This window comes from Lontra canadensis, unplaced genomic scaffold (assembly GCF_010015895.1).
Source record: "Lontra canadensis isolate GAN:19392208 unplaced genomic scaffold, GSC_riverotter_1.0 scaffold47, whole genome shotgun sequence".
In the NCBI taxonomy this organism is placed as follows: domain Eukaryota; kingdom Metazoa; phylum Chordata; class Mammalia; order Carnivora; family Mustelidae; genus Lontra; species Lontra canadensis.
This window is the reverse complement of record NW_022631041.1, coordinates 5,758,439-5,782,565: the sequence shown is the minus strand read 5'-3', so window position 1 is coordinate 5,782,565 and position 24,127 is coordinate 5,758,439. Positions and strand designations below refer to the sequence as shown.

At 41.3% G+C, this 24,127-nt stretch overlaps 1 protein-coding gene across 6 annotated transcripts in view; it reads right to left on the bottom strand.

Moving 5' to 3' along the window:
* PHACTR2 (phosphatase and actin regulator 2) overlaps positions 1 to 24,127 on the bottom strand; it is a 257,822-nt gene that overhangs the window by 41,557 nt on the left and 192,138 nt on the right. For 4 of the 6 annotated variants that reach the window (XM_032873080.1, XM_032873081.1, XM_032873083.1 and 1 more), the window contains exons 3-6: positions 18,377 to 18,457; positions 13,431 to 13,589; positions 7,627 to 7,866; positions 3,190 to 3,724 (exon numbers count right to left, since the gene is read on the bottom strand). In XM_032873080.1, the coding sequence (XP_032728971.1) occupies positions 3,190 to 3,724; positions 7,627 to 7,866; positions 13,431 to 13,589; positions 18,377 to 18,457 (1,015 nt within the window). The remainder of the gene's footprint in view (positions 1 to 3,189; positions 3,725 to 7,626; positions 7,867 to 13,430; positions 13,590 to 18,376; positions 18,458 to 24,127) is intronic. The other 2 variants (XM_032873084.1, XM_032873085.1) reach the window with 1 other exon arrangement.

Below are 24,127 nucleotides of genomic sequence, written 5' to 3'. Positions count from 1 at the left end.
TTTTATAATGTTTTGTAGTTTTCAAAGACTTCTGCCTACATTTACAGACTTAATCTGTTCTACAGTATAAGGGGATGGGTAAGTTACAGTTCACGGAACTTGAGAAGACCATGGGTGTGTTGCCCAAAACAAGGTATCAAGTCCAGTCTAGAACCCAGACTTAGACTCTTATTCTACCTATTAAATGTTATATTGTATTTTATACTTGACATTGTAACTTATAGTCATATCATATTATATAGATAATTAACATTAAATTACTATACTCCAAATTTGTGTCTATCCACTCATGACTTGTCTCTCATTTGCCCCCTAAATGTGTTGGGCACACGCGACAAAACAGCGAACTCAAGTGTTCGTGGAAATGAACTAAACGCAGTCGAGATCCCTTTGGATATGGCCTGCAGATGGGCTGCTTAGTGACTGCCTTAAATTATCCCAGACCTGTATGATACCAATGAAGCCGCCAATAAATAGAAATCTACCACACGGTTACTACCCTGCAATGTGTGAGTAGAGGAAGATATTTTTACACATAGCCACTTATCTTCTTTAAAGTTTTGATATTTGTATTCCAAACAGAAGCCTCTTCATAAGATGACAGGATTTTCACACATTCGTTCACTAAACATAACTGAGGGAAAGTTCTAAGTAAAGCAAGTGACTAAGAGCTAGAAATTCTAACTGAAATATCTACTTAAAAACGGAAGAAAGAATTTGGAAAAAAAAAATTTGAGAGACTACTTATTCCAGGCTCATTAAATCAAGAGCAAACAAACCACTCCTGTGGCATGAATTATAATTTAAATTTCAACTTTGAAGAACATACAGAGAAGGAAATCTCAATGCCCTCTTCTAAGAAAGGATTATGTTTATCTGGAGTGACAGGAAAATCTATATATAAATACCTCGATGTCTAATGATGTCCTAAGCTTGCTCTCTGATCATTGTTCCCATGGACATAGGGAACAGACGCTCGCCTCTTTTGTCTGACAATCCTGTGTGTACTTGGGCTGGAGACGGACATTAAGCCCCCCTCCTCGTGCAGCGCAGTGCTTGGCACAGTAGAGTCCCTTCCCTATAGGTCTGAGGAGGCGGGCTGGACAGAGTCAAGTCACCCTGGGATATGCGCTCTCTCACTGCCTGAGACTATCTAAGGAATCCCCTTGTTGTATCTTGTTCTTTGGTACACAAAATAATAAAACTATATATTCAATCTATTCAGACCTGCCTTAAACATTTGTACTTCCTGAGCAGGCTGGATATTATTTTGGTAACACCAGTTTAACTATAGTATCTTGGCCTTGCTTACTTTTTAAAAAAAGATTTTATTTATTTGATAGAGAGAGAGAGAGAGCGCATAAGCAGGGGGAGCAGCAGGCAGAAAGAGAGGGAGAAAAACGGTTCCCTGCTGAGCAAGGAGCCTTACGTGGGACTCAATCCCAGGACCCTAGAATCATGATCTGAGCCGAAGGCAGATGCTCAACTGACTGAGCCAGCCAGGCGTCCCATCTTGCTTACTTCTCTATCTCTGGTGCTGAGTACAGTGCCCAGCACATAGAAGGCAAGCAGGAAATATTTCCTGAAAGAATGATTTTTGAGTTCTGAAGGTTGGAGTTCAATGCAGTGCTGGAAAACCACAGTGTAATTAAATGAAGTCATTTGCTATGTGCTGGAGGTCTTAAGGACATCACAGCCATTCCTTTCAACGTCTTCTCCCATATTGATTACTAATGTGTCGAGTAAGTAAAATAATTTATAATTTAACATTTATCTTTCCTTGGCTTTCCTTCAAACCATGGTGCTCAAAATGATAAAAACAAAAACAAAAAGGAAACGAACACGAAAGAAATTGCAGAAGTAGAAGCAAGTGCTTTGGAAATGCATACAATTTCTTAGAGCATGGAATTTGCCATGCAGCTCTGAGCGTGCATTCTGACTTTGCTACTTACTAATTGGGTAATCTAGGGCAAACTATTTTCCCTCTCTCAGTGTCGGTTTTCTCATCTATTAAACAGAGATATTTCACGTAAGACTTATGTGAATTAATGATAACTGACAGTTCCTGACATTAAATAACTATTCAATAAATGAAGGTGATTATTATGAGCAACTGAATAATTAATGATGATTATCTCTTGGTCCAAGTCAACTTAATTAATGTACTATTTTTTAAGCCTAACATGACAAAGTTTTTTTTTTTTTTTTTAAAGAGAAAATATTAAATGATCACAAAAGTGAATTTTGGTTTTATTCTTAGAAACAGGAGAGGAGAGGTTGGGTTTAAGGTTGGATTTAAGAACCCTAAGACTTCTCCAGAAGTCTCCTATACTCTGACAGCTCTCCCTTCGTATCTGTGGGATAGAAGAGTTAGTATGTCTTTTTTGCCTTTATGGATAGGCCTTTGTGAGGGATTAGCTGCAGAGAATGAAGACGAATGAGAACCCTGAGGATGAATCCCAGGTTTCTGGCTTGGGTAACTGCATGATATCATGTTTATGGCATACCAGATTCTGTACTGGTTGCTGGGGATGCAGAGGCAAACAGATATGCTGCTTAGCTCTGTTCCATGGAGAGGAAAAAAAGGGTCGCCAGCATAGAGTACAGAATGCGACAACCAATTCTGTCTGCATGAGTGCTGAAATGCGTCAGAGAGGAGGTAACAGTGGAGTTGGGTGGGGAATTGAGGAAGCAAGAAAGGGGGCCCCTCTAAGCTGGGGGGAAAGGGATGGAATCCGAGAGTTCTTTCCTACTGGTCTTTATTTTCTTAGAGAAAGAAAAGGCTAAATGACTTGTAATGAAGGTAGGCAGGAACGGGTGACCCATCTGGACACAAGTAGTAGAGACTTAAAATAACCACTGTAAGGAAAGAAAAGGGAACTGTCCAGGGAAAAGAAAAGGGATTGCTGAACATTGATGAAACAGGCTCTGATCTACTCGAAAGCCACAGATCTGAAGTGGTACCTGCCAGTAGGACTGATGTCATCTTCTCCGGTAGCCTATGACATTCCTGAGGCAGGCTATGAAAAACCAAAGGCTGGATGATATAGGTGCTTACCTAACAATCACTAGGTTAAATTGTAAAACAAAACCAAGTAGGTTCATTTCCAATAGAGTGGTTTAGTGATCTTTAGCACCCAGTTGCACAGGGGATACAGACGGAATATGGGGTTTATGCCCCCGACTCACCATTTTGCATTTTCTCTGCTAACACTTAAGCCAGGGCCTGAGAAGACAGTGGTTCTGTTGGTGGGCTCTTCGGTCCAGAGAAGCTGACTTGGGTCTAAGGCAGGGACGGGCAGGTCAGCTCCATCACTGACCAGGACAACAGGAGTGTCTGAGGCAACAGTGCACTGCTCCTCATGAGGAAGAGGAGGGGCGGGGGGAGAAGGTGGTGGAGCCACAGGAGGTGGGGGGACTGCAGACTTAGATTTGCCTGTGGTCTGCTCCTCGGTCCCGGGGACAGTCTGCTCAGGTTTGAGACTCTCCACCCTCATCTCAGAAGGTTCTCCTTTAAGGTCGGACATGCCAGACGTGGTTGCATCCGAGGACAATCGAGAGGTTGGCTGCTTGCCAGTTTTTTTCTTGCCCTTTGTGATTCCCACTGTCCCTGTTTTGCTAGAAAGTGTCTCCTTTGAAGCTTTGGGACGAGACGAGGTGGAGGAAGTAGATGGTGAAGCTGATGCTTTGGACCCAGTTGTTTTTTTTGAATGAGAGGAACCAGCTAAAACAGAGAGAGTTTGCGTTAAAAGTCAAAGAAGCCTTTTAAACAAACAAATGAGTTGCAACTGTCAATTATGATGCTCCCTTTAAAATGTTAACATTTGTCAAATAAAAGGAAATAGGCTAATAAGGATAATGGTTTTATTTTCTGCCTCCTCCTTACCCGGAACCTAGGAGGGAGCCAATGATGATGAAGGCAAAACTGTAAGGGACAAGAGTCCTCTCCTATGGAGACTGAGGAGTCCCTCTAGTTTTTCTGGCTGCACCAGCCAAGGGGAAGTCCTCAGCTGCTGTCTTACAGGTCATCTGAATGAGTCCCTGTGTACCCCAAAGAAGGGACATCATAGTGTATAAAGGATAGACAGCAGCTGTCTGGTTAGAGTGCCAGGTCGGGCTCATCACAAATTCTCCAAGTTCAATGATGCTTTTTGGGAATGGAGTGGCCCATATTCAGAATGGCCAGGGTATATCCCTCTGGCTCCTTTCTGGACCAAAGGCAAAGGTACTCAATTCAAAACCAGTTATCCCCATGGCTCCAGAGAAAGAAGCCTGACATGCCGGCCCATACCTCCACCTGCAGTGGCGATGGGGCAGAAAGAAAACACATGGCCACATCAGAAAGACAAGTCCCCTTCAAAATATCAAAAGGCAACTGGGTGATGGGCATTAAGGAATGCACTTCAGGTAATGTGAACAGGGTGTGATATGTGACTGATGAATCACTAAACTACCTTTGAAAAAATAATACACTACATGTTCATTAAATTGAATTTAAATTTAAAAAACCCAAACCCACAAAATATCAAAAGGCAGAAAAAGTTATTATTTTTTTTTTACAGAAAATGTCTACATGGGTAGCACTGGAATAATTTGAAGGGAAAGAGTGTCATTCTCAGATCTTGTGGGACAAACACCCTCACAAAGCCAATCTTCCTTAGCACTTCTGTTCCTAGACGGTCTTCGTCAGAGAATGGTTGTGGCCACTAGAAGGTATTTGCCTGCTTTTGGGTAGGACTGCCTTCAACCGAACCATTTTCAGGGAAAAAAAAAAAAAGCGCAACTGTTCTTTATATCATTTTGGCAAACACCTTTAAAATCCTGTGAGAATGTCTTCTGTTTCATGACCTGTATGATTTATAAATTTCTCCTAATTGCTTTTTCTGTTGTAATGTTGTACGTTCCTTCTTTTTCATGAGGGGTTAAACCATCCTCCACAGAACTCTTTCAGAATACCTTGTTATTACGGTGGAGCCAATCCACAACACATGTTATGATTACTTACCTTTACTGAAGTCAGCTGGGGGAGGGTCAAGAGGTGAAGAACGAATAAAGGAATAGACAATGAGATAGAAGACTTCATCAACTCTGATATACTAAAAAAGAGTGAGTCTCATTTGGTGACAAAATCCAGACTTAAAGGATATCTTTATGGCTTGGGGGCTTTATAATTTTAGATACACACAACTGGAATTCATACTATCCCAAGTCTGGGACTGCTCATATTACTTCTTTCAAGCTAACAATCTTCACCTGCTAATAAGACAAGGGTATTCAGCATACTTCTACAATCTAAGTCCATTCTAAATTTATTTTTCACAACAAAGATCTAAGGATTTGATGCCTAAATACATTCAATTACTTTTGTACGTAAATTGACCAGAATCCCTTTTGCACACCCATATGTATATTAATGTGGATTGTATATATTTTTTAAGACAACTCTTTCTTTTCTAACAGCAAAGTTAACTTCAGCTCGACTTGAGAAAAAAAGACAAATTTTTTAAATGGTTGGGGTGGAGCTTCAAGTCACACTTCTCTAGATACTTTAAGTTTCTTCTAAAATGACAAGACTTGGCTGAAATCAACCATGTTGCTTAAGCTACCTTGAATTAACGCCAGGATTAAAAAAGTAAAGCCACCTCTCCTCAGTTAAATACTTCCGTTGTTAACACAGTGTGTAACAATGAGAAAGAAAAAAAAAATACAGGAGATTTGACCTTACTTCACTCACAAAGCAGCTGAATGTGCTAAGCCGGCCTCTGGTTATCTGGGGGTCTATACTAACTGAGGAACTGAAGAAGAATCCTAACTGACAGCTTTTATAAGAACTGAAACATCTGACTAAAAATCATGAGCTGCATTTTGAAGTAACTTTTCTCAAAGGACATTATTCAAATAAAATGTAGAAAGTTCTAAATGATTAAAAAATGGAATATCAGTTGGAGTCTGAAGGAGTACTATCAATATTTGATAAAAGGATTCTTGCACATCAGGCTTATTGGTATAGCTCAATGAAACCCCTGTTTATCCGGGACAGCCTGAGAAGAGAGACACTGTTATTCACACCATCAGCCAGTGGGGCCTTATTTAATACAACGGATAATAATGTGACTGTATAATTCTCCTAGGAACATCGTGGGCCCATAAATAAACCTTCAAGTAAAACATCTGGCTGTAACTCAAAATCTCTCATGAAAGCTGTCCCCTGCCCTGACATTAATCACCAGCTTTCTTCTGAGAGAAGTGAGAGGGTCCAAGGCAAGGCCATAGCGAGCCACTGCCCTATGGGGCAGGACGAAGTGAGTAAGTCTGTGTAATGCCCAAGCATGGGGTGATTGTTTGGGGCTCTTCTTTAAGAAGTGGATCACTGCCTGTCTCACTTCAAGCACTGCTCCTCAGGTCTGCTAGGCATTCTGGGAAACACAGTGATGCCGACAAAAATGGACACAGGGCCATTGGTACCTGAGGAGATGGCCCGTGGGCACTATAAGTACAGTGTTCTGAGACATTTCATTTCAGAGCTCATTAGAAGATACCAGACACTCGAGGTCAAAGGCCGAAGAGAGGAGCACAGGCAAAGAAACATCTATTTGCATTTGGCGGTCTGCTATACCATCAAGTGAGCCATTTTCTGAGCAGTATGGGTATAAATGATGGGGGGAAAAGGATCAACATGAAGGCATATCCTGGTAGCCAAGTGCAAGAAAGTTACTGATTTTGATACTGATTTTACGGAAAATATAGTTTGCTACAACATGGGGGAACGTGAATGGAAAAAGTCATTCAGCATGTACACTTTGATTATTGTCTCTTTACAGCTGGACGACATGGTAGGCTTCTTTATGCCACATGACTAGAAGATTGGGAGCTCCACTCTGCACTAAGCATATCTGATTTGAAAGGAAAGCTGGACAGGTATTACATGTTGTTTGTAGGTCACTCAAACATACCCCCGGGACATACAATAATGACTTGTTAACTACATTGTAGGATGTTACTCCTTATAACACATGGGAGTCTGGGGATGAGGTGGACAGTGAACACTAAGCATGTGACTTTCAACTTGGATGAAAAAGCTGTGATTCCAGTAGAAAGTGGAGGGGTAGAGCTGGACTGAGTGATATGAACTCTTTGACATCTGTCAGTAGAGAAATAAATATGTATGCGGAAGGATTTAAGATACTCAGATCCAGCAAAAATATCAATGATGTGTCATATTCTGATATGCAACTTAAGATATTTTAGAGGAAAATCCAAGCCAAAGAGCCACCCATAAACTCCAATAGGCAGAAGGCCAGACGACTGTAAATAATGTGATATCAGATCACATATCGCATTCATCAGGCACACTACACCCTGAATCCTTCTACTGGTTCTTAGACAGACAGTGGATACTTAGAATGAAAGAGGTCTATTCACCACAAATATAATGAGGTCAACTAATCAACTGGTTGACTTTCCTTCGGTAGAGGCAACAACAAAGGAATCTCCTGGGTATTCTCAAGTGAAATCCACTGGTGGTACATTCTAAGACACCAAAAAGGTCACCGTTAGTAGAAAAAGCAATGAGCCCCACCCCAGAGCCAAACACCCTAGACTCCAGCCCCCAGGGGGCATACTCACCAGCCTCTCGGGTCGTGTTTCGGCTTGTTGGCTTGGGTGGAGGGATGGGGGCCTGCTTACCGGGCGCCTTGGTAATTTTTTTAATAGGAGGCACTTCGTCACCCTTGGGGCTGACCCCGGCGGCAGCCCCTTTTGGAGGCACAGGTGTTTTTTTGGGCTTAGGTTTGGGTTTAGGCTTAGGAAGAGCTGGAGGAGATGGAACAGGAGCTGCCGGTGTTTCAGAGTGGTTTTCAGTGTTCTCTACAAATGAGAAAGTGAACAGAAGCAGACTGATACAGACACACACCATATAAACAGAAGGAGCAAGACATATGGCGACAGTGATACAAACACACGGCTGCTTGGCCCTTTGGAACCAGCGTGGTGTGCCATAACAGGGAGAGCACAGTCAGGGGCACAGAGGATCAAATGTGCACAGGCTGAAAGCCAAACTGCGTGCATTATCAGGGTACACAAATCATTTCTGCGATCAAACAGGGTCGCACAAGTGACTGTGATGAAGTTATTTGAGGACGAGTGTCAATATCCACCGTCAGGGGCCGACACGAGCCATGAATCAGTGGCTGCTGGATATGGGCCTGGGCAGGAGTGCTAAATTTAAATTTAACAATACTGAAGGATGCTGAGAGTAGCAGGTCAGCGCACTGTGCATAACGCCAGGAGGACTGACAGGGAAGCAGTGACTGGACTCCATTACCTTTATACCCTTGGTGCAGGGACTTTCTCTCAGGAGAACTCATGCCCCACCAACAGGAAAGGGATTTGAGTGCTGTCTCAAATTATGGTCAAAAATCAATCATATTCCATGCTAAGGAAGACTCTGTAGACTCTTTTCCAGGAAGCACAGTGCACTGATGAATAAACTAATTTCTACCATTAAAATTTTCTTAGGCTCTCACAGTGCACAAGGGCAGCTTCCTGTTTTCCAGTAAACTTCCTCTGACCTTTTCAAACAGTATCACAACCCCAGGTACAAAGGGTGCAGAACTCCCCAAAATACCATACTGGTTTTGCAATGTAAACACAAGTAACAATTTTGAAAAGACAAGGGCTGAAACTCATTAAAAAAAATTCATACCGAAGAACAGAAGCCTTTCACAAGATTTTGCCTAACTGGAGGAGAAACAGTCTGTCTCTCGTTATGGGAAGCAGAGACGCTGAATGTTCATTCATGTACTCACATCCGTATTGTTTCTAATGGTGGATGATCGAAATTAAAATAAATTAAGATACAGTTCTGGTCCAAAGAGCTAAGCAGCATCTCTTTAAAAATGGAACACAATTAAAAAAACAAAACAAAACAAAACATCAGACAGTGTTAAGACAAGACTAATAGGCCTCTACTGGATCTAATCTCCCATTACTGAATGACCAGAAAGGATGTGAATATCAGAATGCATTACATTTTATTAGTATGTCTTTTGTTTCAGTTCTCGTTGTAGTGAGTGCAAGTGACAACTGCCATTTTTTTGACTGTATCCCCTCAATCCACATAGATAAGTAATATAAGAATGATCCAAGTTATAGTACGTAATCAATAAAGCTTTTCTTTTATTTTCCCCCAGCCGTGAAGCCCACTACAGTCCCCTTCTGCCCCTAAACTTACTGGTATTTATGGTCTGAGTTGCTTGTTCAGTATTTACTGGAGGCTACTTTGTGTGTGTACCTTTCTGGTTACATATTGTATCTTTTTAACTAAGTGGTGAGTCTCCTAACCTCCCTGGTCTGAACTGGAAGGCCACTGAGTCACAAATGTCAATTAGCTTAGAGAACAACAGAAGTTGAGGCCAAAGATAAATCATTTCATTTTAACATAAAACATACAAACCTATGTTGATCTGTCAGTCTTTATGATGTGGGGCAAATACCTCTCTCTGTGACTGTCTGTAAGATCAGACAGCTACATACACACAGAGATCAAGCCCGATGATACTGCCCAAGGTGGGAACCCATCAGACACCTGCACCACTGGGAACCCCAATTTTCTTTCCTGCTACAAACCCTCACAGGTCTTAGCCTGTCCTCACAGGCCTATCATTGAGCTCTTTCTTCTTTCTGTCTAAGGTTTCAAATTCTAAAGCTGCCTCCCAAAGAATGCAGTTTCTGGGCTTGGGAGGGAGGACGTGTTCACTCTATGACAGTTGGGAGTGACGATCCCAACTAGGGGAAAAGTGAACACGCTGTGTGCAAGTTCCTGGTGTTTGTGGACAAGGACCATCCACAGCCCCATCCTCTGCGACCTCTACCAATGCTGTGTGTGTGTTTGCCAAAGAGCGGATACTTAGGTCTACTCTGTGGAGAACCCTAGGTTGGTGTGTGCGTCCCTGTGTGCCAACAGTATGCTCTTCTGACTAAATTATAAATTCCTTTTGTCAAAAATGTCACATCCCATTAGACACAGGGCTTTAAACACGAGTCTATTCAATGAACGAGACTGGCTGATGGTTACCATCAGCACACTGGGAGAAAACAAACTCTCTCCTTGTATCCGAGAGTTAATGAATGAAGTCTTTATATTTTTCAGTACCATATGACCTGAGCTATGACATAAACTGATGGCGTCTATGAGTATTATCTTCTCAAAAGAAGGTTAAGGAAGGGCTGTCTAATCATGCTGGGCTGACACAGATACTATGCTTTAAAACAGTACGTCTAGAGGACAGCTGTTTCCTATATGATGGCTCCTTCCATCAGATCAACACTTAGAACTAAACGGAGAGCAGCGCATGGCCCCCGCTTTGCCGGGAGAGCACCTCTGCCCCAGTTCCTCTCCTTCACCTGACCACCTCTTTGTCTCCTTCAGATCTCAGTTTGGAAATATCTCCTTCTAAGAACGAAATTTGGTCCCCACTGCAAGCTTTCCTGGCTCCATGTGCTCATGCCTTTCATACTTTGAATCTTGCGTGGCGATCGCCTATTCGCATGCTGGGTCCCGCAGGCCGCCATCTGTTTGAAGTCAAAGACCATTTCTGACTCACCACTCTTCTCCTGGCCCCAGCAAATCCTACCCATGGAAGGACTTCATTATTATTTGTTGAACAAATGCATGTAAGTCACTTGTTACTTCATGGAAAGCTCGCTATAACACCTCAATAGATAGAATATCAAATAATTTTCAGATTTCTTAGATTTAATACCAATGCATGTATCACAGATTGCAGATCAGCTTTTCTTATATATTTAAAGGCACTTCCTGAGAAGGAATAATGGGAGACTGGAAGCCCTGAAGGTTTTAAGGGAAAAGTCTCCAGTGGTAGGCAGAGGAGGTCCCAGACCACTGCCCCAACTCTGGAGGCCAGTGTCGTCCGGAGCCCCAGGAACCGGCAAGGGTCCTAGGTGGAACGTGCACACGGTGCAGTATATGCGCATCTGCCACTCGTTCTGTTTTCTTTGAAACTGAGGGTTCCGTTATTAAAGTACTGACATATTACCTTACAAACAGGTACAGGCATTTGGGAGTTTAAGGGTTTGAGATACGCTTTTGCAAACATAAGCAATTAACAGATGAAATAACGCTCTTGGATAAACTGGCTTAATTGTGAAAGGAAAGGGAGGATTTCACCCCCTGAAAGGGAATTAAGAACACCCAAAGGGCTAATTAAGAACATGGGATTGTGGATTTGCTTGCTGGCAAGACCATGAAAGGGGCAGAAGTAAAAGTGAATCTTGGGCTGTTTTGGAATTTAACGGTGTCTTCCCAGAGAAATAAGTGCTTGTCTTTGTTTATGAGGTATTTTCTATTTCCCATTATACTGCGTACTGTTTGAGGTCTGAAAGACACTTTGCTGACGCTCAGGAAGTGGCTTCCCCACCAAATGTCTGCCCTCGCTCTGAGTGTGGCTGCACCAGGTGCACCGTGCCTGCAGTCAGAGGGAGGCTTTGCTGCCATACTGGTGGTGTGACAGCATGTCCAGCATTCCATCTCTTGACACACCCACCAGCCAAGCAAGATGCTATCTTGCATCTTGTTTGACCAAAAAGAGCCAAATGTACTAATTCCAAGTAAAGAATAAGAAAACAAAAACACCTCTCAAATATCCATGGACCTATGACTATGAGGTCTCCCATCTTTTTAGAACATCAAGGCTGCTGGTTTCATTAACATAAAACTGTCAGCAACTTTTTATTAAGCTGATAAGGGAAAAACTTCCTTTGAAGCTTGGCCGGTCCACTGACTGATATCCCACATGGACCAGGCAAGCATTAATGATGGCACCATTGTGTAATGAAGGGTGTGATTCTTGAATGTGAAAAGGCCGTACCAGGGACAAACCACAGATGGGTCTGAAATTTAACAGTCTGGGTGAGACAGGACAGTTGGACTTAAAAAAAAAAACAAAACAAAAACAACAAACCCACTAATTGCATGAATACTTTCAAATTAATCCCACTGAAATCTATTTAGGTCTCTTTTCTTTTTATGTTCCAGGAATATGATTGTTAAAAATGTTAGCTAATTTCTTGTAATCAGTATTTGTAAGTTTAACCAGAGTCCTTCAATAGAACAAGACCAAGGAAAGCCCCATGAATACTATACTTAATGTTGAATAAATAAAGCAAAATAATAAATTTCTAACAGATTGTTCATAGAGGCTTCTAAAATTTTTACAGGCAAATATATATGCAACTAGGGGGTTACAGACTTCCAGAGAAGACGATTTTAAGTTACAGTGTCTGTCAAGTGCTCTTTTGTTTTCTTTGTCTTTAGAGGACTTGGGTCAAGAACAGAGGAAGAGAAGTTTGCTTTCAGCACTTTCTAAGAATTCTCACAATGCCTACAGAAGGTAAGCTAGGTCTGAAAATTTTTGCCATCCAACTCAGGGGCAGACATTACAGAACAGGAAACAGTCTGTTTCCTGAGGAGTCATTTCTACACTGCATGGAATCATCTAGAATTTTCCAACAAATCCTTACTTTGTATGGGTTTCAATTCTGATTTGCATTAAGTAAAAGGCTTGGAGGTTCTTGCACGTGACAGAAGTCTTAGGGAGATGTAATCAATCAATCAATCAATCAATCAGTGACCAGAAACTTGTAAAATATTTTGAGAGGTCCTTGATAGACACAGATTTTGCAGGTAACTTAACTGACCACAGCATATTCATTCTAGAAACCAAGGTCTTTAAAGAAACCTTTGGGGAATGGCATAACTGCCCCTGGCATATTTTGAAACTTCCAACTGCACAGATAAGTCATGAAGCTGAGGCTGTGGTCAATACAGCAACCAAAGTCTCCCGCATCTCTGGCAACTGTCCCTCTCTCAGAAACATCTAGAACATCTAGAAACCATCTAGAACCTGGATTAGAGCCTATAATATCAGGGGTATGGATGCCATCAGCCAAGCCCCCACGATTGGAGAGAAGAGGCTGGGCTGAAAGAGCCATCTTTGTTTTGATATTCCTCCATCCCTCTACATTGACATGCTCACAAAGGTCACTTCTAACTAGTAGAAGATTTTCAGACTGGTGGCATTTTTTTTTCTAAAAATAAGAGAAAATAGTGAGGGAAAGCTCCTGAGGAAGGGATAATATTCCCAGCTATCTCTAATGACTGAAGAGGCTATCTGCTGATTACTGTTAATTAATGCTTCCAAGTAAAAGATTAAAGGATATACTCACAAAATGGATGCATCTACTTGAGAAAACCACTCTATTTCTCTTCACTCGTTGTAATTTCTCTCTTCTTTGTATTTGCAAACCTCTTCCCTAACTGGTCTTAAGAGTCACTATCCGGAGCCTAAGACCTGATTCTCAATGTTGAGCTGTATTGACGTAAAAGAATATGGAGTTTCTCTTGATTTTACCTTTCTTATCTTCTGCCTTCTCCTCCAGAGGTGGCGCCTTTTCAGCTACAGAGCCATTACCTTCTTCAGATTTTACTATATTTTCCTCTCGGGTAGATTCCTCTCCGATGGGTATCATGTGCCCGTTTGAATTTTCAAAGTTAACTGTTACATCTCCATCTAAAATGGGGAAAGAAACACCTAGATGTCTAATTTGATGGCTTTCTTAAAACCCAGTTTTCCAGCTACTAGGACTATAGGGTTTGGGTTCATGTTTCAGACCCTGGGAACCAAATACATCCTACACCATTTCACCATGTTTTACTTAATAATTCATTCCAACGAAAGAGCTAGAAAATCCTTAGTCTTGGGGAAAAGCAGCAATGGAGGGGATATCCCCATGCCCTTTTGGGACAGTAGGGATTATTATCCTAATTATACAATATCCCTGGGCAACGGAACCCTTTTCTCTTCTTGTACTTAGGCTTTGTTGAAGTCAGTACTTAGGAGTCTCTCTGTCATTCACAAACTGAATGGTAAAAGGAGAAATCTGAAAAATGGAATAAACATTTTAACAAGCAGTGAAAACACAAGGTGAATATAAACACAAATAACATGAAATGTAATTTGACATACAAATGCTTAGAAGAAGGATATGAAAATTTACAACCATCTCTGTCTCACATGATTGCATCTGTTATATGGTAACTTTACACAGGAATATAACTGCCACTCTGTATTCAGGGAAAGATGGTAGCGAGAATAATTTTATTTTCATTTTCTTGTTGATGGACATATTAAAATGTACTCAGGTAATTGTTACATATAACAGGCCAAAAGCCTTTAACGTGGCCTAATCATAATCTGGAAACATTAGGGAAAAAATGTGGGAAAAAAGTAATTACAGAGGAACTTTTAAAAAATCACAAGTGAAAATAAAATTTCTAGTATGTTACCTAAATCAGAAATAACTAAATTTAATCCCTGAACTTCCATAATTTTTAGAAGTTTCTAAAGTGAATGAGATTTTACATAAACTCTTAATTCAGTGATGTTTGAAAAGAGCAACCCTAGATCATATCTGGAACATTTTAAGAGGCTTTGCTACCTCTGTAAAAAATAATAATAATAATAATAATAACGAGTTAAAGTTTTGACTTTGCAAAATTCAAGAAATTCATGATCAGACTATTTTTATGCAGTCTTTGATTAATCTTATTTTGGCAATCATTATAAATAAAAAAGAGGCCATCTCTCAAATTTCCATTAAATAGGATTGAACTGCTTGGGCTCAACATGAAATCCATTGGCCTTGTCCATAAAAACAGGCACGACATTTTAATAAGAAAAATATGTATCATGGAATTTTGTCATGCTCAAAATGAAAAATGTATTGCTGAGCCGTGCAACTTCCAAGTACCTACAATCTGATTCCCTTATAAAAATAAAATAGATAATAATTGAGGGCAATGCCATTATAAATCTTAACTATTTCAATAAAACTAAAGTAATACTTTTTAATGAGTATAGGTCAAACCAAAGGGAAACCAAAAGATTCTTAATTCTTATTATTAGATCCCAAGGAATTCGATATTAAAAACAAGGGAGGGGAGACACAATGCAATGTCCAGATATTAGACACGGGAAAACTGAAAGCTAATGGAAGAATGGAAAATTCCAAATGAAAGAGAAAACCACTTCTTTATATATATATATATTAAAAAAGAAAAAAAAAACCCTCAATTTTTAGGCAACCCAAATATAAATTTATCTCTGGTTACCCGGTCTTTAGTTGATAACAAAAACACGCTGAAGTCATGTTAACATGACTTATTACATTATATTAATTATATTTTAACCCTTATTATGCTTAAATTCTTCAGTAGGTTAAATAACTTATTTTAAAATCTAAAACAAAAAAGATAGAGAGAAAATTAAATAGTCATGGTACAAAAAGAAACTGGATTTTCACATAATAGAATCAACAATATAGAAGATACTTACTTTGAGGTCTGAAATAAAGCTAGCCCCTATGAAAATAATGGTAGAAAAAGGAGACCGATACGTGATAAATATAAATTGAAGAATAAAACAGAGAACTGAAGTTATTAATAATTAACTGGTGTGTGCATTGAAAAAGTTTTCTCATTTTGTGCATAATGGTAGAGTCAAAACAAGCTGAGTCCTTGATATAGTTTATGTATGTAGGTAAAATGCACAAACACCTGCCAGCAAAGGAGAGCAAGGGGAGATGCTGAGGTTCTAAGGAACAGGAGCCCTCGCATGCAAAGGAAAAAGACAGCTCAAGCAAGGTGGCAGGCTTCAAGTGAACAGAGATAAAGCACACACAGACATCAGTGGTGAAACAAGGAGAAGGAAAGTGTTTGGGGGCCTCCCCTTTTTCTGGTCAAATGCGTGTAGCTGGGATACAGTTAACAAAAAAAAAAAAAGAGAGAGAGAGATGAGGAGAAAGTTGTGTGTGACCACACAGTGAGTGACTTATCAGAAGGTTAAAACATACACTGTGGGAGAGAGAGAAAGGAGGCCGTACAGCAGGCAGGAACATCTCCATGCCCTCCTGTTAAAGCTATGGGAAAAGATGGAAAGAAAGAATCAGAAAATAAGGAATGAACTTGGACTAGACCTGGGAATTCTCAAGAGAGAAGACCAATTGTTGAACGTTTAGATGGAAGTTAGAGGTTAGTGTAAAAAAGATCATCTAAAAGGAGTATTAATAAAAGCTGGGAGTGAGGGTATGGGGAGGGATGGGATGAGGTCAAACCCAGGGCAGCTGGAGGGATGGAAAAAGTCTATCTGGCTCCTGAATAAAGGATATAATTGACAATAACTGTTAAGAGCGAAGGCAAGGTCAGGAAGATCAAGGCAAAGAATGCACCTTTGCTGGCAGAAGACAGGAGGTTGTCACCAAACACAGCAGTTTCCAGTCTCTGACTAGAGCTGAAAACAGACCGAAATTCTCAAGATAATTTTGGAGAAATGACAGAAAACTTTTCTCCAGCCCCTGGCTGAAAAGGGGAAAGACTCTATTTACAATAGGCATCACCAGGAACTTTCAAGGATTAGGTCATTTCTGTAGTTCCATACAGGGACAATGAAAAAGACAGAAAGTAAAATTCAGTAATTTAGGACTTCCCTAAACATTAAATCTGTGACATTTTGTTTAGGTGAAAAACCGTTTTGTTTTTATGTTTTAAAACTTTTAATGTTCAGTCTGCAGAAGTTACCAAAATGTCAACTAGAGTCAGAATTCTGGGAAGTAAGCATCAGAGACTGTAACCCATCAAGTAAATAGTTTAACAGATTAGGCAGAATGAGAACCAATCAATACCAAGCATTTCTTTAAGTTGCCCACTGTCACTTGTTTTTAGAAAAAATAAGCTCTTTTCTAGCTATAATTTTTAATCAGGTAAAAAAGGGGTCTTTAAATCTCTATCTTTCATACTCATTAACAATTTCAACAATAAATTTTCACATTCTTCCTTTCTTTAAACAATTTCCAAATAATTGATACCAAACAATTGCACTGGCCCACGCAGGAGGTGACTGCTTGGAAAGGTGATTGCTCAGTGGATCTGTAATTTCTCTCCTGCCTCCAGAGAGATTAAGGGGGAGACTAATTTGATGCTGCAAGCCCACCCTCCACGAACAAAAAGTTAGGGGTGTGCATTTTTTTTTAATCTTTAAAATTCCCAGACAGGAAATAAATAGTTTCACGGTAATAGAAAATTAAAGAAGACATAACGTTCATTCATAAAACAGAATGAGAAAAATATAATAGGCCAGCGATGAAATAAAATGCCTAAATTGTGAGGGCTCAAGAAAAATTGCATTATTCACTCTAGATTTCCCTATATTCTTAGAAACAGCAGTAAAATAGTAAAGCATTTCCAACCCTCACTCTACAATTATTGAGATGTTGGAAAAAGTGTGTCATTTGGATTTATAAATAGTGAATTCCAAAAGGTGTTCTTTGCAAAGAACATTTACCAGGAAAAGAATTCTGTGATTTTAATTCCGAATTAATAGCACCACATTTGTTCCCTTGAAAGTACAGTAATACTACTTTATCCCAGTAAATGTCCAGGGGGTGGGGCAAGGGAAGGCATGAGGTAAATCAACAATTTTGCAACAAAAATTTCCTTTAGTTTTAAGAGTAGGGAGAGCAATGAAAATTATTTGGTATTACTTATTTAGAGAAATAACCATTCTTGGTGTCTTCTTCTGAGGGTCTATCTTGGTTTCTATGTAAGCCTTTTCTTTTTGAGCAAGATTCCCTCTTGGGAGGATAGGGGAAAAGGGGGAAGAAGATTAGGGGTAGGGGAAACAAAATGCTTAGAAATAATAATTGTTAGTGCAACGGTGAAAGGCATTTAGATACAAAGAAATGAAAAGAGAACAATACTAGGAAAATTACTTGAGAGAACGCATAAAGCAGATTAACTTAATTTGTCCATTTGTGCCTTATTGATTGTACATTTAATTGTATTATTGAATATCAAAAACAAAAGATAAGTTTACTACTTTTTTCTCCTTTTTCTTTTCCTGATAGGCTTATGACACCAAAAGGCAAGAGCCAAGTAATAACACTGCATTTACTCAAACAACTGAGTTAACGTGTATAGAAAGAAGGAAGCTTTAGAACAGAAGAGGAGTCATAGAAGCATTTGTATCTTATCTGTATCTTCAGCCCATACCTTTGTAGAGCTTTAGGGTTAGTAGCAGATAGTGAAGGACTTGCCAAAAAGGTCACTGAATTCCTTTTCTAGAAAATCTTAGATTCTCCGTAGCCCACAAAGGCATTCTGAATTAAAGCAAGATTTTCAGAGTGCTGTACTCACTGCTTTATCTCCCAAAGACCATGAGCATCTTAAATTCCAAAAGAAAATGAAAGAAAGACCAAAGAATAAAGGATCAAGTTATTTTAAATGTATGATTAATTTCCTCACCTTGATCAGGCAACTCCTTAAGAACGCCCCTTCTTATCAGCTCCTCTCTACTTTGTCTTGTGGATATCTTCCTTTCTAATACTTTTAAAAAGAATAAGCATGAGTAAGAATCAAGTCATTGCTTAAAATAATTCTGAAAAACATTTCAAGTAGAACTGAGCACATATTCCGTTCACCCGAGGGCTCAACCCCCGTTTTTTTGAGTTGTCTAGCAAAACTCATGGTTGGAGTCAACCGAACTCAGACAAGAGCAAAGGACGGCAGCCAGTGCTCTGAAAACCCAGCCTCTGCACCTGACCCTTCCAATGATGATGTTGGGCCAAGAAACCAGACACATTATTTCATATCAGCTACAGAGCAGAAAGGTTACTTCTCACTTTGAAATATTCCCTTTTTTAGGCATTCTAAAACACAGGCCTCAGTGAATATGCAATGTATACAAAGGATACATATACTTACATTAAAACCAAACAGACAGACAAATGTTCAGTAGATATTCAGGTAACTCATCTGAATCCCAGAGAAAAGGGACTATTTTCCAGTGTTTTCTCTCTCACACCATCTATCACGAAAGTCCAACACATCAGCTCTCTGTAACTCTCTTCCTTGCCATACTCAAAAGGTCTAGCATGTTCTGGTATATCCCCCCAACAGATCCCAAGGCAGGAGGACAGAGTGAATTCAGGCTTTCACGGGCATGTCGAGAGAGATGGGGATCTCAACAATGCCTCTTCCTTCTTCTGGAAGAATTTAAATTCCTGCTACAAGTTCAGAATGGTGCTTAGGAGCTTAGGGTGGGACTTTGATAGCATTTACCTTATATACATATGTAATATTAGTTTCCTGGGTCCTGCATGTCTAACTCTACCCCCCACTTTGAGGGGCCAAGGTGGTGTGTAAAATTAATATCATCTACTAATCCTCTGAGCCAACACTGTCCGAAAGGTGTTCTGGAAACTTCTCTTCCTTCTAGATGACCTGTTGGAAAAAGCACCTTGACACAGCAGAAAGGGGCCACAGAAAGGGCCTAGGTCTCTTTAGGGAGAAGGAAAGGCACATTGGTGGAGACTTGGTAGACGTAGCAGGACTGGATTCTGATTCTCCCCACAGTTCCCATTTCTGGCCTCAGAATTTGCAAATTCTAGAGCCACATGTACAATCATTTCAAGATCTAAACTAAACCCCATTATCCCAGGCCCTGCCCTGGCACATAAAGACAGTGCTTATAATGACACTAACAACCTGTTTTTGGGGGTGCTCCAGGCAGTCTGAAGCAAGGACACTTCGAAGACAGAGAGGAGTAAAAAAGGGTGTGCCTTGGCACGAGAGCTTTGTATGAAGCACCTGAAAGTCTTCGGTAAAGGCATGAACCCCAGAGTCCTAAAGCTTAGTCTTTCTTGAAGAAATTGAAATTTTTTTTTTCCTTTTCTGACAACTAGTAATTGTATATTCCCCCTTTTGTCTTGGTTGCCAGAAAGGTCAGAGTAACATTTGATATTAACATAGATTTCATATGGCAATTCATGGATGATATCCGTTCCCTCCTTTTTAGAGACCTGACTTCATTTGTATTTAATTTCTAGCATACGTGCTCTTTGTTCTCGGTTTTGCCCAACACATTTTGTGGATAGAATAGAATGGAGGGGTGCATGGGTGGCTCAGTGGGTTAAAGCCTCTGCCTTTGGCCCAGGTCATGATCCCAGGGTTCTGGGATCAAGCCCCGCATCGGGCTCTCTGCTCAGCGGGGAGCCTGCTTCCTACCTCTCTCTGCCTGCCTCTGCCTACTTGTGATCTGTCTGTCAAATAAAATCTTTAAACAAACAAACAAACAAACAAAAGAATAGAATGGAAACAAACAAGAAAATGAATAAATGAATGAGTGGATGAACAAATGGTCAAAAGAATGATAATTAACACCTTCTTGGTTCAAACGGACACATACACGGAACCTTCCCCTCTTCCTTTAATTGCCACCCACCCCCCACTCTGCACTCCTTCCAGAAGCAAGCAGACACAGCTCACTTAAACACTGGTTTCAATGGACAAAGTTAACTGGGTGTGGGGGGCCAGCCGGAGTTGTTCTTTTAGGTAAAAAGAGAGTTGTTACTTAAAGACAGCTTCTATTTGTCCAAGCTTTTGTCCAAGAGAAGAGAACTCCTGTCAGCACAGGGAGCCAAACAACACCCCCAACGACACCATGGGGGGCTGCGAACGCTGTGTTGGAGGCTCAGAAAGACACTGACTACTGCATTCAGTGGTCGCTGAAGGACACCTCACCCAGCTCCAACAGTGTGCGATCTTCTCTCATTAATCAAGGCCATTCTGTGACCTCTGCTTTGGGAGTCTTTAAAAGCTCTCACTCTTGCACCCAAAAAACTGTCTGAGAGTCTAGAACAAGTCTCGTTTTCGTTTCTGCCTTTCCAATACAGATCCTAGAGAGGGGATGCTTCAGTTTTAGCTTTAAGCTTTCTGTTGCTTTAAATCTAACTTAATCCCAGTTAAAAAAATCCCTCCTCTTTCTTCTTGTAAATTCTGGAGCTCTGAAGCAGCAGCCTGGCTTCCTGCCAGGAATCAAAACCCACAGTTCTGTTCTTTGCTCTACCCTTATAAACAGGTTCTGATAGGAAAATGCGCTGGCGATTTGTTTGGTCTTTGGCTGAGCAGGTCTTTAACACATAATGCAGATAACTGTGTCCTGGGCCAATGAGAACAAACTGCAGGCGACTGAGAATGGAAAGTATGTTGCCGGGGCACCAAGTTCCAACCACCATTCTCCCAGAAGAACAAGTATCACACTCTTCATCTTTTAAAATATTCGCCTCATGTTTACATAGTGTCTGTATGTTTGTAGAGCACATTCACTGGACACTTTTTCATAGGCTTGGAAGTGTTCTGCCCTGGAATGAATTGGGAGAGGTCATTTTCGTCCAACAGGGCTGCACAAACAGGAGTCATTTCAGGAACATTCCCAAGAAGGGCTCACTTGCTTGAAAACATTCAGAGGCAGGATGGACTCTGAAAGATATCTGTCACCCTTATTCCTGGGAATGTATTCCTCCTAAGGAGTCAGAACCACACTCCCTATGACTTCGGCAGTTAATCAAGCCCACGGTCCCTATAGCTCTAGAGTAAAGTAAGTCCTTTGTGATGGGGAAACAGCATGAGTTAGCTCTGTGCTCACTGAGAGCAAAGTGGGTCATTAAAGCCTCCTAGAATCTGATGTCGAGTATCCAACCAGCTGCTCTTTGACCCTGAAGTTCACACTAATCAGGGCAACAACAGCAATAATGTTGGGGGGCTCCCCCTCATAATTACTGCTGGGGAAGAGACTTAGCGGGGGCACAGATCACTGGACGCAGTAGCCAGGTTTCCCCATGGGCAGTACTATTCCCAGGTGAGTAAATAGCTCATGGGAGCTGACTTTCAACCCAAGCAAAAAAACCATGTATGGTTTTTACACAAAGATCAAGCAAACCCATGATTTCTGTTTTGCTCCCTGGACTGGGGGAGTTAAAGTTCCAACAGTTCACTTGCAATTTTAACAGCATTCATTTTTCTGAGAAGTGAAGGATGCCCTGTGCCCCCATTTTCCTGCCTTCATGCTTATACTCTGGCTTTTCAAATATTTGAAAAGGACCGATCTTTCAAAAGCATCCAATGGCTGTCCATCTCGCTTTGAATACTATTTCTACTCTTCGGCATGGTCTCCGCAATGCCCCCCAGAGGCTGCCCCCACACGATGCCCCTTACCCCCGTGGATTCTTCCCTAACAGCTCCCTCCTGGCTCTCTCTGCTCCAGCCCTAGCCAGCTCTGCTGCTTGTCACCTGACATAAGAAGCAAGCCCCCATGTGGTGACCTCTGTCCTTACCGGGATGGGCTCTCCCCAGATCCCCACACAGCTCAGTCCACCACTTCCTTCAACTCTCTGCTCAAAGGTCACCTTATTAGAAATCCCTTCCTCACACACCCACGTAGAATGGCGTGTTCCTCTTTTCGTCTTTATCCATCTTATCCTGCGAAATACATCATCCCCTCCTGAAACGGGACCTGGTTCTTAAGTATGGTGTTGAAGAGAACCAAAATTCTTGTTTTATTTACTACTGTTTTCCCAAAAGTGCCTTACAGGTTCTTAGAAAATATATGTGCGTTGACTACATAAATGGATAAAAGAAAATGGGCTGATGACGCTAACGGTCTTATTTTCTACCCCTTCTCCACCTCTGGCCTAGGAGAAAGCAAGCGAGGCCTGTGGCAAAACTCAATGAACAGGAGTCTTCTGTTTTCTGCCTCCTCCACTTGGCCGGACCTGCCAAAGGGAAAATCCTGAGCTCTCCATCCTATGGCTCATCTGAAAAAGTCTCTGTGCTCTGAAGAAGGAAGGTTATAGTGTGTAGAGGACCGACAGCAGCCAACTAACAGGGTGTAGCACACGACTCGGCTCATCATAAATTTTCAATGATTTATGATGTCCTTCTGGGCATGGAGCCTGCATTCAGGAGAGGAGGCTGGGGCATATGCCACAGCTCCTTGCCCTGGATGCCCGGCCAGGATTTTATAGTACTCTGGAAGTATCAGTAAGAGTAAATCCTGCAGTCAACAAGCCACTTGTGTTTTCTTTTGGCGGGGAAAGAGAGTCCTAATTCTCAATCCTAACACTGTTTAATGATGGAACAAAACATAAGAGCAATTAGACTATGAAATAAGCACACCGTGTTATCTTCTTGGTTCTGAGGACTGAATGGCCTTACTGTACAACTGTGACAGGAACAGAGAACTGCTTGTCTTGTGTTGCAAGTGTTCTATAAGAGCCCGGCTTTGCTTTACCTCTCCTCAATAGCAGTTACAGAAAACAGCAGGGCAAAAAAAGGGGCTCCTTTTTAAAAGACCCTTCACGAAAGCGTAGCGTAGTCCTTTAAAGAAACCACCGCCAAAATGCCACCCAAGGGGACACTTGGAAAAACTTCCCAAACAGCTCGAGAACATAAGGCAGCGAAATAAAGCCAAAGTCCCCCACTAAAAATACTCAGGGGTCTGGCCATTTTCGTTTTGATCCGTGTCTCTCCCCTACTTAAAAATCCGACACACTACGGAAAAAGCCCAACCCCTCGGAGCCATGGCCAGGCTTCACAACTGGTCCCAGTGGACCCTTCTCCCCCTCCCTCTTGTTCATCCTTTTCCACAAGCTCAGTGTTGAAGCCCAACCTTACTCTTACTTCTCACCATTTCCTAAACACTTCCTGTACCTCCTCAGCTCTGTTCCTGCGGTGTTTCTTTCTCCCTTTCTCCTAGAATCATACCTTTGCCATCTCCCCCTCTCTGATGAAATCCTCCCCCAATCCAAAGACCGCTTCCGACAGCGCCCCCTGCAGGACGATGTCACCATTCAGGCTGGCTAGAGTCAATGATAGCAGTGCTCCTAAGGCACTTTAAGGTAACTTTTCTGTGCCTCAGCTTTTTTATCTACAAAATGGGAGAACTGATATCTGAGTGGCTCAGTCAGTTAAGCATCTGCCTTCAGCTCAGATCACGATCCCAGGGTCCTGGGATCGAGTTTCACATCGAGCTCTTTGCTCAGTGGGGAGCCTACTTCTCCCTCTGCCTCCGCCTGCCACTCCCCCTGCTTGTGCTCTCTCTTTCTGACAAATAACATCTTTAAAATACGAGAATGACTGACTGCTACCTTTTCTGGTTCTTTTGGAGATCAAATGTGTTACAAAGCTAAAGTGCTTAGACCAGTATAGCTAAAATCT